General features: G+C 36.5%; 1 protein-coding gene across 1 annotated transcript; it reads right to left on the bottom strand.

Moving 5' to 3' along the window:
- Positions 1–8,090: 8,090 nt before the first annotated feature.
- On the bottom strand, positions 8,091–12,858 carry LOC131668412 (fatty acyl-CoA reductase wat-like). Its single transcript, XM_058942543.1, has 9 exons — positions 12,735–12,858; positions 11,791–11,970; positions 10,395–10,488; positions 10,054–10,302; positions 9,842–9,987; positions 9,363–9,665; positions 9,025–9,297; positions 8,695–8,952; positions 8,091–8,624 (listed from the first exon to the last, which is right to left on the bottom strand). The coding sequence occupies exons 2-9, from the start codon at positions 11,964–11,966 to the stop codon at positions 8,531–8,533; spliced, it is 1,593 nt and encodes a 530-aa protein (XP_058798526.1). The 5' UTR covers positions 11,967–11,970; positions 12,735–12,858; the 3' UTR covers positions 8,091–8,530.
- Positions 12,859–13,022: the final 164 nt, after the last annotated feature.

Raw genomic sequence — 13,022 nt, 5'->3', positions numbered from 1 at the left:
GTGTCGGCAGCCGGGCGTGCACTGAAAGAGAGAGAGAGAGAGAGAGACAGAGAGACAGAGAGAGAGAGAGAGAAAAGAGCGTGCGCCAACTCCACTGCTGCTGCTGCTGCTGCCGCCGCCGCCGCGCGCTGCAGCAAATGTGGTGGGACACGGACGGACGACGAGACTGCTACGACGACGGGGATATATAGTGGGAGGTCGCCCGCACTCGCTCGCTCGCTGCCGCCACTGATCGGATGCTCTTTTTCGCGCTACCTGTGCTCTGATCACGGTGCAGTGCGCTGCGTGTGTCTGCCTCTCGAATAGAGGGGCGATAGAGGGGAGGGAGCTTTTATGAGCTGCAATATGAGGAACAATTTTCATGTTTAAATTTATTTTGTTTTTTTTTCCTTCTTTTTTTAGTATGACATTTTAAAAGTTAGATGGATGATCGGATGACGTGTTCGGAGATGAAAATTGCTCGACAATATTTATACGTCTATCGATTTACGTTTTTATTAATTTAACAATACGTTGGTTATATCGTTTTCAAAATAACTTTTTGGGATTCGAGCAATAATTATCTAATCGGTTATATAAGAGACGGGTATATGACATGCACGAGATTACTCGATATAAGGTTTATTAATTACATATTAATTTTAAGCCTATACGTTCAAGAGGAGGCGTAAACAATAAATGACGTACTTTGTTGTCTCAGTCGTATCGACGACTTGCGCACATTATATCATGTACTGGATCCAGGTATATGTACATTCGCAATGTATGTATGCTTATAGATTTACAATTTCGTATTTCAATGGATACACTAGTTTCTTTTATATTATTTCTCTATTTACACATAAGTAAATGATAAACGATGGCTTCATAAAACATAATCATGGGATATTTTTGTTTGTTTTTCCACAAGTAGAACGTACGGAGCACTTTTAACATAATTATTTAAGTCTAACATTTAATTTGCCCATTAATGACAATGAAAGGTAATTCCGTTTAAACAATACGTACTGCATAAAATTACCTAATTTCATGATTCAGAAGGTACGATACGAATGTACGATCACTTTCAATAAACGGAAAAAGAAGAAAAGCAATGTTTCAATAATAGTATATAGTAGCTAGTTAAATTGACGTGTCCAGTCAGCTTTTTTTTTTGTCATCGTATACACAGTCGAGCTTGTCGGGCGCAGGCGCACGTTGTCATGCTAATGCGGCCGCTTTTGTAAACAGGCGCGTGACGATTGATCGCTTAGATTTGGGAAAAAGTCGATTGCTCTTTGATTGAACCGTGCAAGGTATGCGCCTTGTCTTTTGACACTTCGATACCCCGGTCGCGCGCCGCGTGTGCCCCATTGCGAATGGTGATTTGCCATGAATGATTTCCCCTTGCTGATTTGATTGATATGTCATCGATATTGAGAAATCTTAATAAAGTGGGATTCGTTTCAAAGTAATGGTATTTCTTGATACTCCGTGCGCAAAGTGCGTCTTTCCCGCTCGCTCGGCAGAAAACTTGCGTTGAAAATCGCACTTTCCACACGTTGTATCGAAAAATACGGTACGGCACATGCTCGCTTCGCTCGGGCGTAAACGCCACACGAGACCAGAATCTACTTTCCCGCACTTGTATCGTAATGTATTATTTTTCCAGATCTGATTCGCTATCTTTGATTGCAGGTAGCTGTACCTGTACGATATCGAGTGGTTTTAATGTTATTATATCGAACAATTTCATAGACTCTAAATTTAATTTATTTGAACTTACGTTATTTGTATATAATTATATTTCATTTATATTGTTTACCGATATTCATTTATGATTCACTCATTGTATTCAATTTAAGTAATTCTAAGAAAGGCAATGCCTCGCTGAGTCGTTGAGATGGTGTCGATTTCTCTCTTTGTGCCCTACAGTCCACTCTACTAGTTTACGCGTTTCTCGTGGTCTCCTCATGGTTAACATGTGTTACCCCGACGGCGCATAAGCCACACAACTGAGCCACGATCACGTTATCGTGACTATCGCCTATGTTTTGGTTCGACACTCGTCTCATTTTTCCGCTTTTCTTTTTTTATTGCTTTTAAGATTAAGAGTGACGAGAGTGGCAAGAGTCGGCGGTCAGTTTGCTAAGAGCCTTCGACGAGCTTGTACGCTCTCAGTTGTATCCTCCGTCAATTCATGAAATAAAACCTGATCATTCTGTCTTTAAATTCATCAAATTTTCCTATCAAATCACCTTTCGTACTGAATTAATTTTCATACGAAAAGCACAGACACTGTGCCAAAGAAACAGTACCTATCCGGGGAATTATGACATTTATAGGATATTACATTTATGCTTAAGTGTCTGACTATACAGATTATTACTACATGCTAATTGTACCTCGATTATTTTGCAAGTAATTGTTGTTCGAATGAAATATTTGCAATTCAAAAAGTAGGAAATGTATAAATTGATAGTAAAAAATTATAACTACTATCCTCATAATGTAATAAACAATTTAATTAACATAATACCATAATAAGTTATACTTGGGCTGATTTAAGCAACCATAAAATTATTCTAAGAACCTTACATTATAAATGATATTGAGTTAGAGATTTCAAGAACTTTCAAGTTTAAATCGCTCATTAATATTCGTTGTTTGTTCCTTGAAATAATAAATTCAAATGACCGTATAGCCTATGAATGAAGCACATTGCAATTATCTGTATCTGAATCCCGTAAAAGAAGGCATCGTAGAAAGCTCATTTAAAATAAAAATTGTTGCAGGCGATGACACATGCCGACAACCCCGATGCCAAGCAATGAAATACGTCGCAGCTGTAAGCCTCGGTAATGCAGAGATGGGCGGAGTGAAGTAGATCTGTTGTTTCGATAAGTTTGTGTGCCCCGAGACCAAGCACTTCCCCGCAAGCGCGGGTGTGTGCCGGCAAAGTCATACTTGGAACTAACTTGTTTTTTTCTTTTATTTCTTTTCTTTTTAAAGGTTCTTGAGTTTTTTACCCATTATGATTGTAGTTTACGAGGTGAGTCTGCAAGTTGTAAGATGGCAATATTAGCAACATGAATGGTAACGGGACATTGTAAGCTTATAATTTTTGAGCGATGTTTGAAAGTATTATGAGTAAATTGACAAATTATTATTCGTATTTTAGTTCTTAAAGTAATATAGCTGTAATAATGTAATATTTAAAAATTTTTCATTACAATCGACGCCGTAATCTTTAATTTTATTATCTCTTGATTTGCCAGTAGATGGATATTGAAATTACTCATGAGTAAGCGGTGATGATTTTTTCACATGTTCATTGAATGTTGTCATCCACTCGCCAGAATTGTAACCTGTCACACGATTTTCATAAAAGTAAACCGGCCAAACGAAAAATGCGTAATACTTCGTTCATCGTTAAAGACAGTTACACATTAAGCCAAAGATTTGCGGTCGTAGAAATCCAACACTCGGTCACATTCGACAAACACCTTATTATGGTAGGTCATAAAAATTAATGACACGGATCTTGTATCATTAACCGGTAATCAAATATTATGTACCGATAACAGCGTATACGCATCCACGTTATGTGTACATACCTACTTAATAATAAAAAAAAAAACTTCCAAGGAGGTCTTGCACGTCCGAATTATCATGCCTCTTGAAAAATTCAAATGTTCGAAACCACCGTGGAGTGTAGGTTACATGTCTTTCTCTCTTTCTTATGGGAAAAGTTACTATAAAAAAATTAACATTTGAAACAATACGTTTCGTGCGAACCCGAGGATATTTGCAGATATTTATAACAAGTAGATTTCTCCAGTTTAAAAATTAATCACACAACTTTTCACATCTTTACCAAGAATTATTACCAAGTGTCAATACTCGTAAACGCCTCTCTCTCTCACGAAAAAATAATAACAACACATAAACCATTTACGTTACAATAAGAATGTAATTTTTCATAATCAGTATCCACTTTCCGTGAAAGTCCAATATAAGTTCGGATAAGTCTACCTCTTTTAATCAAACTATAATTTGGTAATGACCACGTGCGCGCGCGGCCACAACAAAAAAGAATCAATTTTTACGACGACGGGACGCACTTAACAATCAATTTTCTTTTTCGAAAGTAATTTGCTTCGCTTCGCGAGCAAAAAAAAAACGACAACTAACTTTCTTTCTCTTGGGTGTGACAAGGTTGTTCTTCTTTTTTTTCTTCTTCTTTTTTGGTAGCAATTGCTATACGAGATGCGCATGTGAAAATCAGGTTTGGTACGTGCACGTCATTTGTATGCTGTATAGCTGAGAGGGAGACTTTTTTTCTCGGTTGCTTTTTGGAGAAAGTACCAACTCATTGTTATGAGCACGTACACATGGTTTTGTTAATTTTTGTTCTTTCCTTTTTACTTTGGGTATTTGTGCTACTGTAAATGCTGATTACTTGGGTACATTAATGGTTTAATTGCTTCAACTGGCAATTATTTTTTTTCATTGGTAATAACGTTTTCCATAAAATTTAACGTGAAAATATAATATAATGTTTTTTTTTTCCGTTAATAAGTTGAAATATAGTTATTACAGTGTAATATAAAATTATGTGAAAATAGTATATTTGACCTAAATCTTTAGCTACCAAGGTTGAACTTTTAATTTAATCAATAAATGAAATGAAAAATAAAGTGACAGCCATCAGAAATGTGTTTAATCTGAGTATAGCATTCAGTGCATATGAAATAGCGGTTACATTATGGGAGCCTCTGCCATATTGATCGCATGAATGAATTATTCTTTTTAGATATTTGTAAAATTTATTTACTCTTGGTATACGTATACGATTTTAGATCAGTTTCTTAAATAATAATAATAATTCCTCTAAAATTCATTATAAACAATGTTTGAAACACTATCGTTTCGATAGCTTACACATTTAGACAGATAAGTTTCGCTTATAATAATTATTATAATGTAAATTTTAATTTCTCTTACATACGACGTGGTTTTGAGAACTCGAAAAGTTACAGCCACTTCTGCAGATCTTAATCAGCCCTGCACCGAAGAAAAACAACGTAATCCCTACTGTATTTACTCACCTTACCATCCTGCACCTGACTTTCTCTCGTTTCTTTTCAAAGCCCCTCGCATAAAAAGAAGACAGAAGAAATGACCACTCGATATCTTTGGCCCGACAAAGGAATGCTAAAGGCATCGCAGAATCCTTTCGCGAAGCACACACACACGTGCGCGCAGTAAAAGTCAAGGAAGCGGCGCCTGGACTGCCGCATAAAAATCGATAAACGTCCGAATTCGGTACCGGCCGTGGTTCGGAGATAATTGTCCGCGCGCAACAGAAGAAATTAGAAGCTACACACGGCACTTGCTCGTTAAACCCCCCCCCCCCCCCCTCGTATAACTTCGTATGGGTTACGCGTGTACAGTCGTAAATCCATGAGGTTTCCAATGGCACGGCGACGAAATGCCTTTGATTAATAGTCTTCTGTAGATGCATTTATATGTGGATAAAACTTGAAATGATGCGTGCGAGTGGAGCTTTAATGAAAATCGGGTTTTTAACAGAATTTAAATATGTACGCGTGATCGCACATCCATTAGTCGACATAAAACTATGGATTAAACGCTGAAAGCTACGTAGGAGAGACGATGGTGCAGCATGTTCAATGGTCGATCGTATAGTGAAAATTCACCTTCTACAAGGATGAAAGAAAGCCACGAAGATCAACAATAAAGATTAGCATCGAAGCAATAATCGTTTGGCTTGCGAATTTTATCAGTTTCGCAAGTGTGAAGCATCGTTACATTAATTGACCGAAAAATTCATTGCTTTATGCTACGAGCTACATGGTGCTAATCATTTTTTTCGTGTGTGCAAGGCAACGAAGAGACTTTATTGCCGTTAGGAATGTAAACTTTCAAAAAAGAAAAATTGATTTTCACTATATCATACAGCTTATCGAAAAGTTAACCCACTAAGCAGAGTATAAAAATGATAAGATAGCCGTTATACCTGTCGCTCGGAGGTTATTTTCGGGCAGCCTTAAGGGACAGTTTGCGTGCGCGTGGGCGTCTTTGTGCGTACAGCAAAAGGCGTGGCGGAAAACGTGCGCCTTAGATTCAACGATGCTTCGATGATGCTTTTGTTCACCTATCGACTAACTCAATTATTCCCTACGGTACATGTGCGCGCAAATTTTTATAAAATTTTTTTAATTTTTTTATCGCGACCTGCTTGCCATAAATCAAGGTCCAGTTCTGATGCTGTCGGTTTGTTTGCATACGGGGGAGACTTTTATTCGGCGAGAGGTGGATATGCTGTTATTTCAAGATCGAAAATGGTGATTTGCATCGAGGCTTTCGTTAGATGGACTACATAGTTATATTGTAATGTTATTGCGCATGCTCTTGATTTACAGGAATTGAATTTGGTTCTATACAATAAAATGAATGATATTTTACAAATTATTGAGAATTATTTGGTTAATGCTTGAGAAAATAGATGGATTTTATCATATTTACAAATGTATTTGAGCGTGTAGTTACAAACCGGATTTGATGTTTGACACGACGGGAAACATTAACGATAAAAACATTTAATTTTTCCTATAAAAATAAAAAAACATATTTAGTTACATTACGACTTGCTAAACGGTTTTATTACTTCAAAAAATATCTACTTGATTAACCCAATCGATTACTACGTTTTTCCTAAGTCTTATATATTCAATTAAAAAAAAATTTTCTTCGTTTACTGATAAATCGCGCAGATTCTGTCTCGGCGATAAAATCAATATATAAGATATTCCACAAAAATGTTCATCGACACTCTTGGTCGCTTGCATAAATTAGCGCGACTTTCGTGCGCTCGCTTACTTCGCATACACGTACATTCGAGTCCGAAAAAAGCCAAGTGTGCGGCAATTAAAACCGGTCGATTAACCAAAAGCGCGTGCGCACGAGAGCTTTCGAAAGCCAATGCAGGAAAAAGAAAAAAAAAAAAAGTATTCACAGACACGCGCGCGCGCACGGGGTTTGACTGATGAACAAGTGTCGAACGCACGAGTGTCGCGCAATAAATCTCGTCGCGGTTGATTTATCGCCGGCGATCGCTTAATTAATAATTATTGATAGTCGCTCCGTTCGGCTCTGCGCGCTCTCGCGCCCTTTAGCCTCTCTCGAACACGCGATCGTTTTGTCCAGCTAACAGCTCGTCTTCGTAAATAACTGCATCCATCACTCGCACGGAAAGTATCTCGCGCGAAAGATATCGCCGATGTCTAATGAATTTGTTTTGTTAACTGATGTTGTGCACATCTCTTCCTCGCTCTCTCGCTCTCTCTCTCCCTCGACGTTTTGCGCCGCGCGGGAGATATGTAGCTTCATTTTTCATCGTCCACAACGATGTTTCCTTGCTAAGAGCACTTTGTATCGTATACTGCTCTTTCAAGAATAGTACTTTTAACTTTGTCATTTAATAGATTGTCATAACCTTTTCTTTTGTGTTATACAAATACTTTTTATATTTATTTCATTGAATACATTTAAAATTTTAAAAACTTTTTTACCGTAATATTATTGCTTTTTAATTCATATGTTTGAAACTATTGTGGGTATCACTGATTGTTATTAAATTATTACATTCATATTTAAGCTATTCGGACATTAAATGTAATGTTCCAATAGATTTACAGAAATTAAAAGTGGCTTTGAAAATATCAAAATGTAAGTTAAGTTAGAGATTTCCTACATAAGAATCATTGGATGTCGAGCGTCGGGCAGTGGACATGTACCGAGGTGAAAAATGTATATTTTTTACATTTTTTTTTGGCCCGGTATAGGTTCAATATTCGACGTTCGACGTCCACGATGGCCAGGTATAGAAAGTGTCTTATTTTTGTCCGAACATTATTTCAATGAACTGATTTCAGTAACGTACAGACCTCTGTCGACAATCGCTGTAACTGCAAGTGTTATCGGTATTATACCGGTTGGAAACTAAGGATCTTATAAATGCATTATCATATTTTCATAATAACAAATAACTTCACACTTTGAATGAACGTTGTTGAAAAAAAAAACATTTATTAAAATTATAAATTGGCGAAGCGTAAAAAACTAAAAATACATTTCTAGAATTAAAATAAACTCATATTCATGCATGCTTTTATACAATGCACAGTCGCATTATTGCAATCACTATATGTATGTAGAAAAATTACAATCGACCAAAGTATGATGAACTTTCAAAGACTATTATGCGTGACTAACAATTGTATCGCTACATCGAATGTTCAATGAGATTTGGTATGCTTCGATAATCGAATGACTCTGCAGTCACGCATCAAAATATACATAGTTACAAATTACAGTCAACAATGTTACTATAAATTTGACATCCAATACGTCAGTATTGTCAAAAGAAAAATTAAATATTTTTTATAGAAATATAAAAAACAAAAGCACTAATGAAAAGAAAAATTATCAAAGTGAATTTTTATGCTTGTTAATTGAAACGAGGTTACGAAGAAAAACGTATTTGCATGAGAGTGTAAATAGCCCACATCAATAAAAATCCAAGTAACGTTACGATAATGTAGTGAGCAATTCTCAAACTAAAATAAGAAAAAAATATATGTACACCAGAGGAACAAATAATAAAAAATGTGACCAATTGCTTCTTACCGTCTGATTTTCATACGTCCAACTTCAATCGTATGCAGTGGATCTTTGAGAATATGAACACGGATTCCACGCACATGATGGTAAAAGTAATCGTCCCAATCCAAACTGTTCAAATTGAAATCATACTTCTCTCTGTCGACAGGACTTGTTCTCTCCCACAGTCTTAGCAAGTTGTCATTGTTGAAATTCCATTGCTGAGTACAGAAATAGGATATCACTCCGCTAAACTTGTGAATTTTTTGGTACGCTCTGTACAACCTATATCGAAGCCACAATAATTGATGTAAAAAGAAACGGAATTCCGATAAAATTATTAGAAAATATCCTTACATAGGTTTCCGTCCAGTCAACATAGCAAGTGCATCTACGATTATAGCAGGAATAGTGTGAAACAAAAAGCAGAAGAGATTATGAACCCACAAATGTTTGTTTAGCGTGAATACGTAATACCAGAATACCACAGCGCTCGGTACTTGTTTACCGTAGTGCTCATTGAGACGCATGAAGGTAATCCAAGAAATAGGCCTTTGGCACGAAGATACGGAATTGTAGATCGGCGCTTCTTCTGTCCGTTTATCTTCAATGTTTTTCTGTTTCTCTTGCCTTTAGAGCCAAAATAACATATTTGTAACAAAATACATTCTCACGCTACCGTAAAAGATGATTACCATTGCTTAGCTACGTCATAAGCACCGACGATAATGTTATTAATCACGTAATCAGCGGGAATGATATCGGCGATGTTGTCAGCCTTGCAATGCAAAGATCTCAACAAGCCAATACCAGCGCCAACTACAACCCCAGTTGCTCCGTAGTAATTGTTGATCCAGCCTGGCATTGGCTCGCGGTAAGTTGCTATCACAATCGACGGTCTGACGATGCAAGTGGGTATGTCTTTGCTGTAAACTCGTACTATTTCCTCGCTCGTTGCTTTCGAGAACGCGTAGGTGTTAGGCCATTTGCCTAATATTCTGAAAGAGAGCAATGATGACGATGATCAAGATTTAATGTAAAATTTTTAAAGCATAGACAAAGTTAATTAGTAATTTATTCCACCAATTCCAAAAATGATGAACCAAGATCTATTCGATTAAACATGAGATTTTCAAAAATAACTAATCGTTCTACATGGAAACAAATTACTTACTTGCTGGTCATATGCTCCAATAGGGTATCATCTAGCATCTGGCAGAGAGACAGGACTTTGTCGGGGTCCATCGGCGGTTCGTAAAACTTCTCTTCGATATCTTTCCTTATGCAGTGTGAATACGCCGTTGACACATAAACGAACGACTGTGAAAAATTGAATCATTACGAAGTTCACATAATAAACCAGCTATTTAAATACACTTTCGTCACCTTGAGATTCCTTATCTGCTTAGCGAAAAGCAGCAGCAATTTCGTTCCTCTAACATTGATGTTGACGGCTTGTCGAAGAGATTCGTCAAAACGCACAGTGGCTGCAGCGTGAAAGACAACATGGGTATTTTCGATGAGATTTTCTCGATCGGCTATTGACATGCCCAAGTCATCCAGACTCGCATCTCCTTCGATCATTACTACGTTATCGATAAAGTTTGGCCGTTCCTTTCTCAATCTTTCGTACACCTGAGCAATAAATTTCGATTTCCCGTCTCAGAACTGTTTCAAATATCAAGATACTGTTTTAGTATGCATTTCATTTGAACAGGTCAACTTACAACATCTTGAAAATGCTCTTTGAATCGTTCCTCCGAAGTCTTTCCTTTTTTTGCACGCATGAGCATGTACAACTTTCCCATTTTCGGACATGATCTAAAATTAAAAAGAATATTCGATGATTCTTTGAAATGTTCATTCTTCGCTTATTCAATTACGACAACAAATAATCTAATAAAAAGGCAATCGAATATATGTATAATGCATGTTAAGAATTGAAATTAAAGCAATCGCATTGATTTTCCGAACTTTCAACTCGGAGAATCGATCGCTATACAAAAGTTCTGCTCATATATGCAAATGGGCATCGATGTCATTGTACTTTACACGAGGATTTCCGGTATTATATTTTTGTGCAACTCGAGAGTTATCAATGCATAATCATGAAATGCTTTATATTCTATTCTCAATCGCGATCTACATATGCAAAGAAAGTCACGTAGCTAACTTCTTTATTATCAAGTTTATGAGAGTATACTTGACATTACTTTAGGCGTTCACGTGAATTAAATAAAAATGTTTTTCATCAGGCCTTGCGGAAAGTTAGACTTGCTGCAAGCTCGATGAAAAACGTACGCTCGAATTTCGCGCTTTTCATGCGTTGTTTTCAAAAATATCGTGCCTAACATGTTCGACAAACAGATTCTCATCTTGTGTGCCATTCCATTCTCGCTTCGCTCGGGCAAGATTCTACCTCACACGAGATAAGATTATATCATCTTACACTAGTTAGCTAACGTAATGTTCCTGTTATCATGGACACATTCGTTTCTGGTTTTTATTTTTTAATTTTTTTTTTTTTTTGCCACAAATAATATTTACTGAATTTAGTTAACTTGATGATTTCTTATTTAAATATAAATCCGAATTTTATGCAAATCGAATGAACTCTGGATTTATATTGTTTGACTAATGCCTTTCAAACGTATCTTATATAGCAAAGTCAATATGCAACATAAACCCTTAAAACTCACGATACATAAGCGGTCTTCGTAAAAATTCTGGTCGGTAAAACCGGTTAATTCGACCGGATTTTCACGAAAAACAATTCGACAACTTGGGCATTTTAGTTGTAAGTTTCAAAGGTTCAAATTTCATTTTCATTTTGTTGCATACGATATATTCAAAATGGAGTACGTAATCAGCAATTATTCAAGGGTTAACTTGGTTTTCTTTGGATTTCAACTTAACCGACTCGGTCGGAACGCTACTGCACATCGGTGACAAATGAGACTTTGTCAAAATTTCTAGTGTCTAAAATTACGAGGATGCTTGAAACAAACGTTATTAGCGAAAAAAAAACTCAACCCAAAAATCAATTTTGTAAATAATTATGAAATACTTAACTACGTTGAAATGTGTCGTATCGGCATAATTAGAATCTGGGTGAATGCTTACCGCAGTAGTTTGTCGATGAGCAGTTTGCCAAGGAAGCCTGAGCCACCAGTTACGAAGACATTCGAACCATTGAAAAATTCGGTAACTTCGCTTACTCCAGATACGTTTGTTTGTTCGTCTTTCGACATGTTGAGCATGTGATTCATGAAGTTCTGTCTACTACTTTCTAACGTCATGCGTCTTTTATGAAAAAATAAAATTGAAAGTAATTTATATAAACTTCCGTAGGTCGCCTCCTCAATAACTAATCGAGTGTAGGAGAGAAAATTTCTAGATAAATTTATGCGTTGAATTTCTGAATAGAGAAGTTAAATTATAGCAATAAATTTCAAAACAATACCTTTGGCGATCTGACGATTCACCTTAGAATTTCATTGAACTCTCAAGTTCAACGTACTCGAGAAAATTTTCTGAGTTCGCTGAATGCAATGAGGTATTGAAAATTTGGTCGTCATTGGTATTTAGTGCAAAGAGTTGATTATCATCGACACGTGCGATATTTTTAGAAAACAAAGTGAATTTGAATAAATACGCGATAAATATTTCACGTTTCACGCAGACAACTGTCCGTTACAATAAAAGTCACGTACTAATAACGATTGAAGTGGACAACTTAAACAGCGACATTTTTTTTTTAATTGTTCGTGCGATGAAAGCAAAACATTAGTTTTTTTAGAATACTATGTTTACATTGTTAACAGTTTTTTTTAATAAAAATCACATAGTATGTAGTTAACACGAAGAGCTTAAACATCGGCAATCTTTTGCGAACCTTTACTAATAAAATAAATTGTATTTGCATTCAAATATGGATTTGAAGGAAACTAGGAATATTTTAAGTTAAAAAAACATAAAATGCACTCTAATTATTTTTGTTTGTACGTTATTCAGGACATTCGAACACTTTAACATTATCTGAAAAAATTGATTAAAAGTTTACTTACACAGCGTATTGCCGAACGGAAAGTTCTACAAATCCTCACCCAGTATTACGCGGAAATCTAAAACTTTTACGATGCCACAAAATCAAAAATGAAAATCACTCATTGGAAACTACGTGGCGACTGCAATGACGGTCGCGTAGTGACTGATCAATCGGCGACTAAGCGTTGTCGCGCGGTGCAGGCAGGGATTGCTGGCCCCCGGGCTTTGAAGTATTTTTTTTTTGCGGCAGCGTTTGCACTCACTTCGATGCTCCTTACCCACACGTACACATCGACGATAAGTTAATA

This window comes from Phymastichus coffea, unplaced genomic scaffold (assembly GCF_024137745.1).
Source record: "Phymastichus coffea isolate CEN01 unplaced genomic scaffold, Cenicafe_Pcof_1.1 PCOF00077, whole genome shotgun sequence".
In the NCBI taxonomy this organism is placed as follows: Eukaryota; Metazoa; Arthropoda; class Insecta; order Hymenoptera; family Eulophidae; genus Phymastichus; species Phymastichus coffea.
This window is presented reverse-complemented; position numbering and strand designations above follow the sequence as displayed.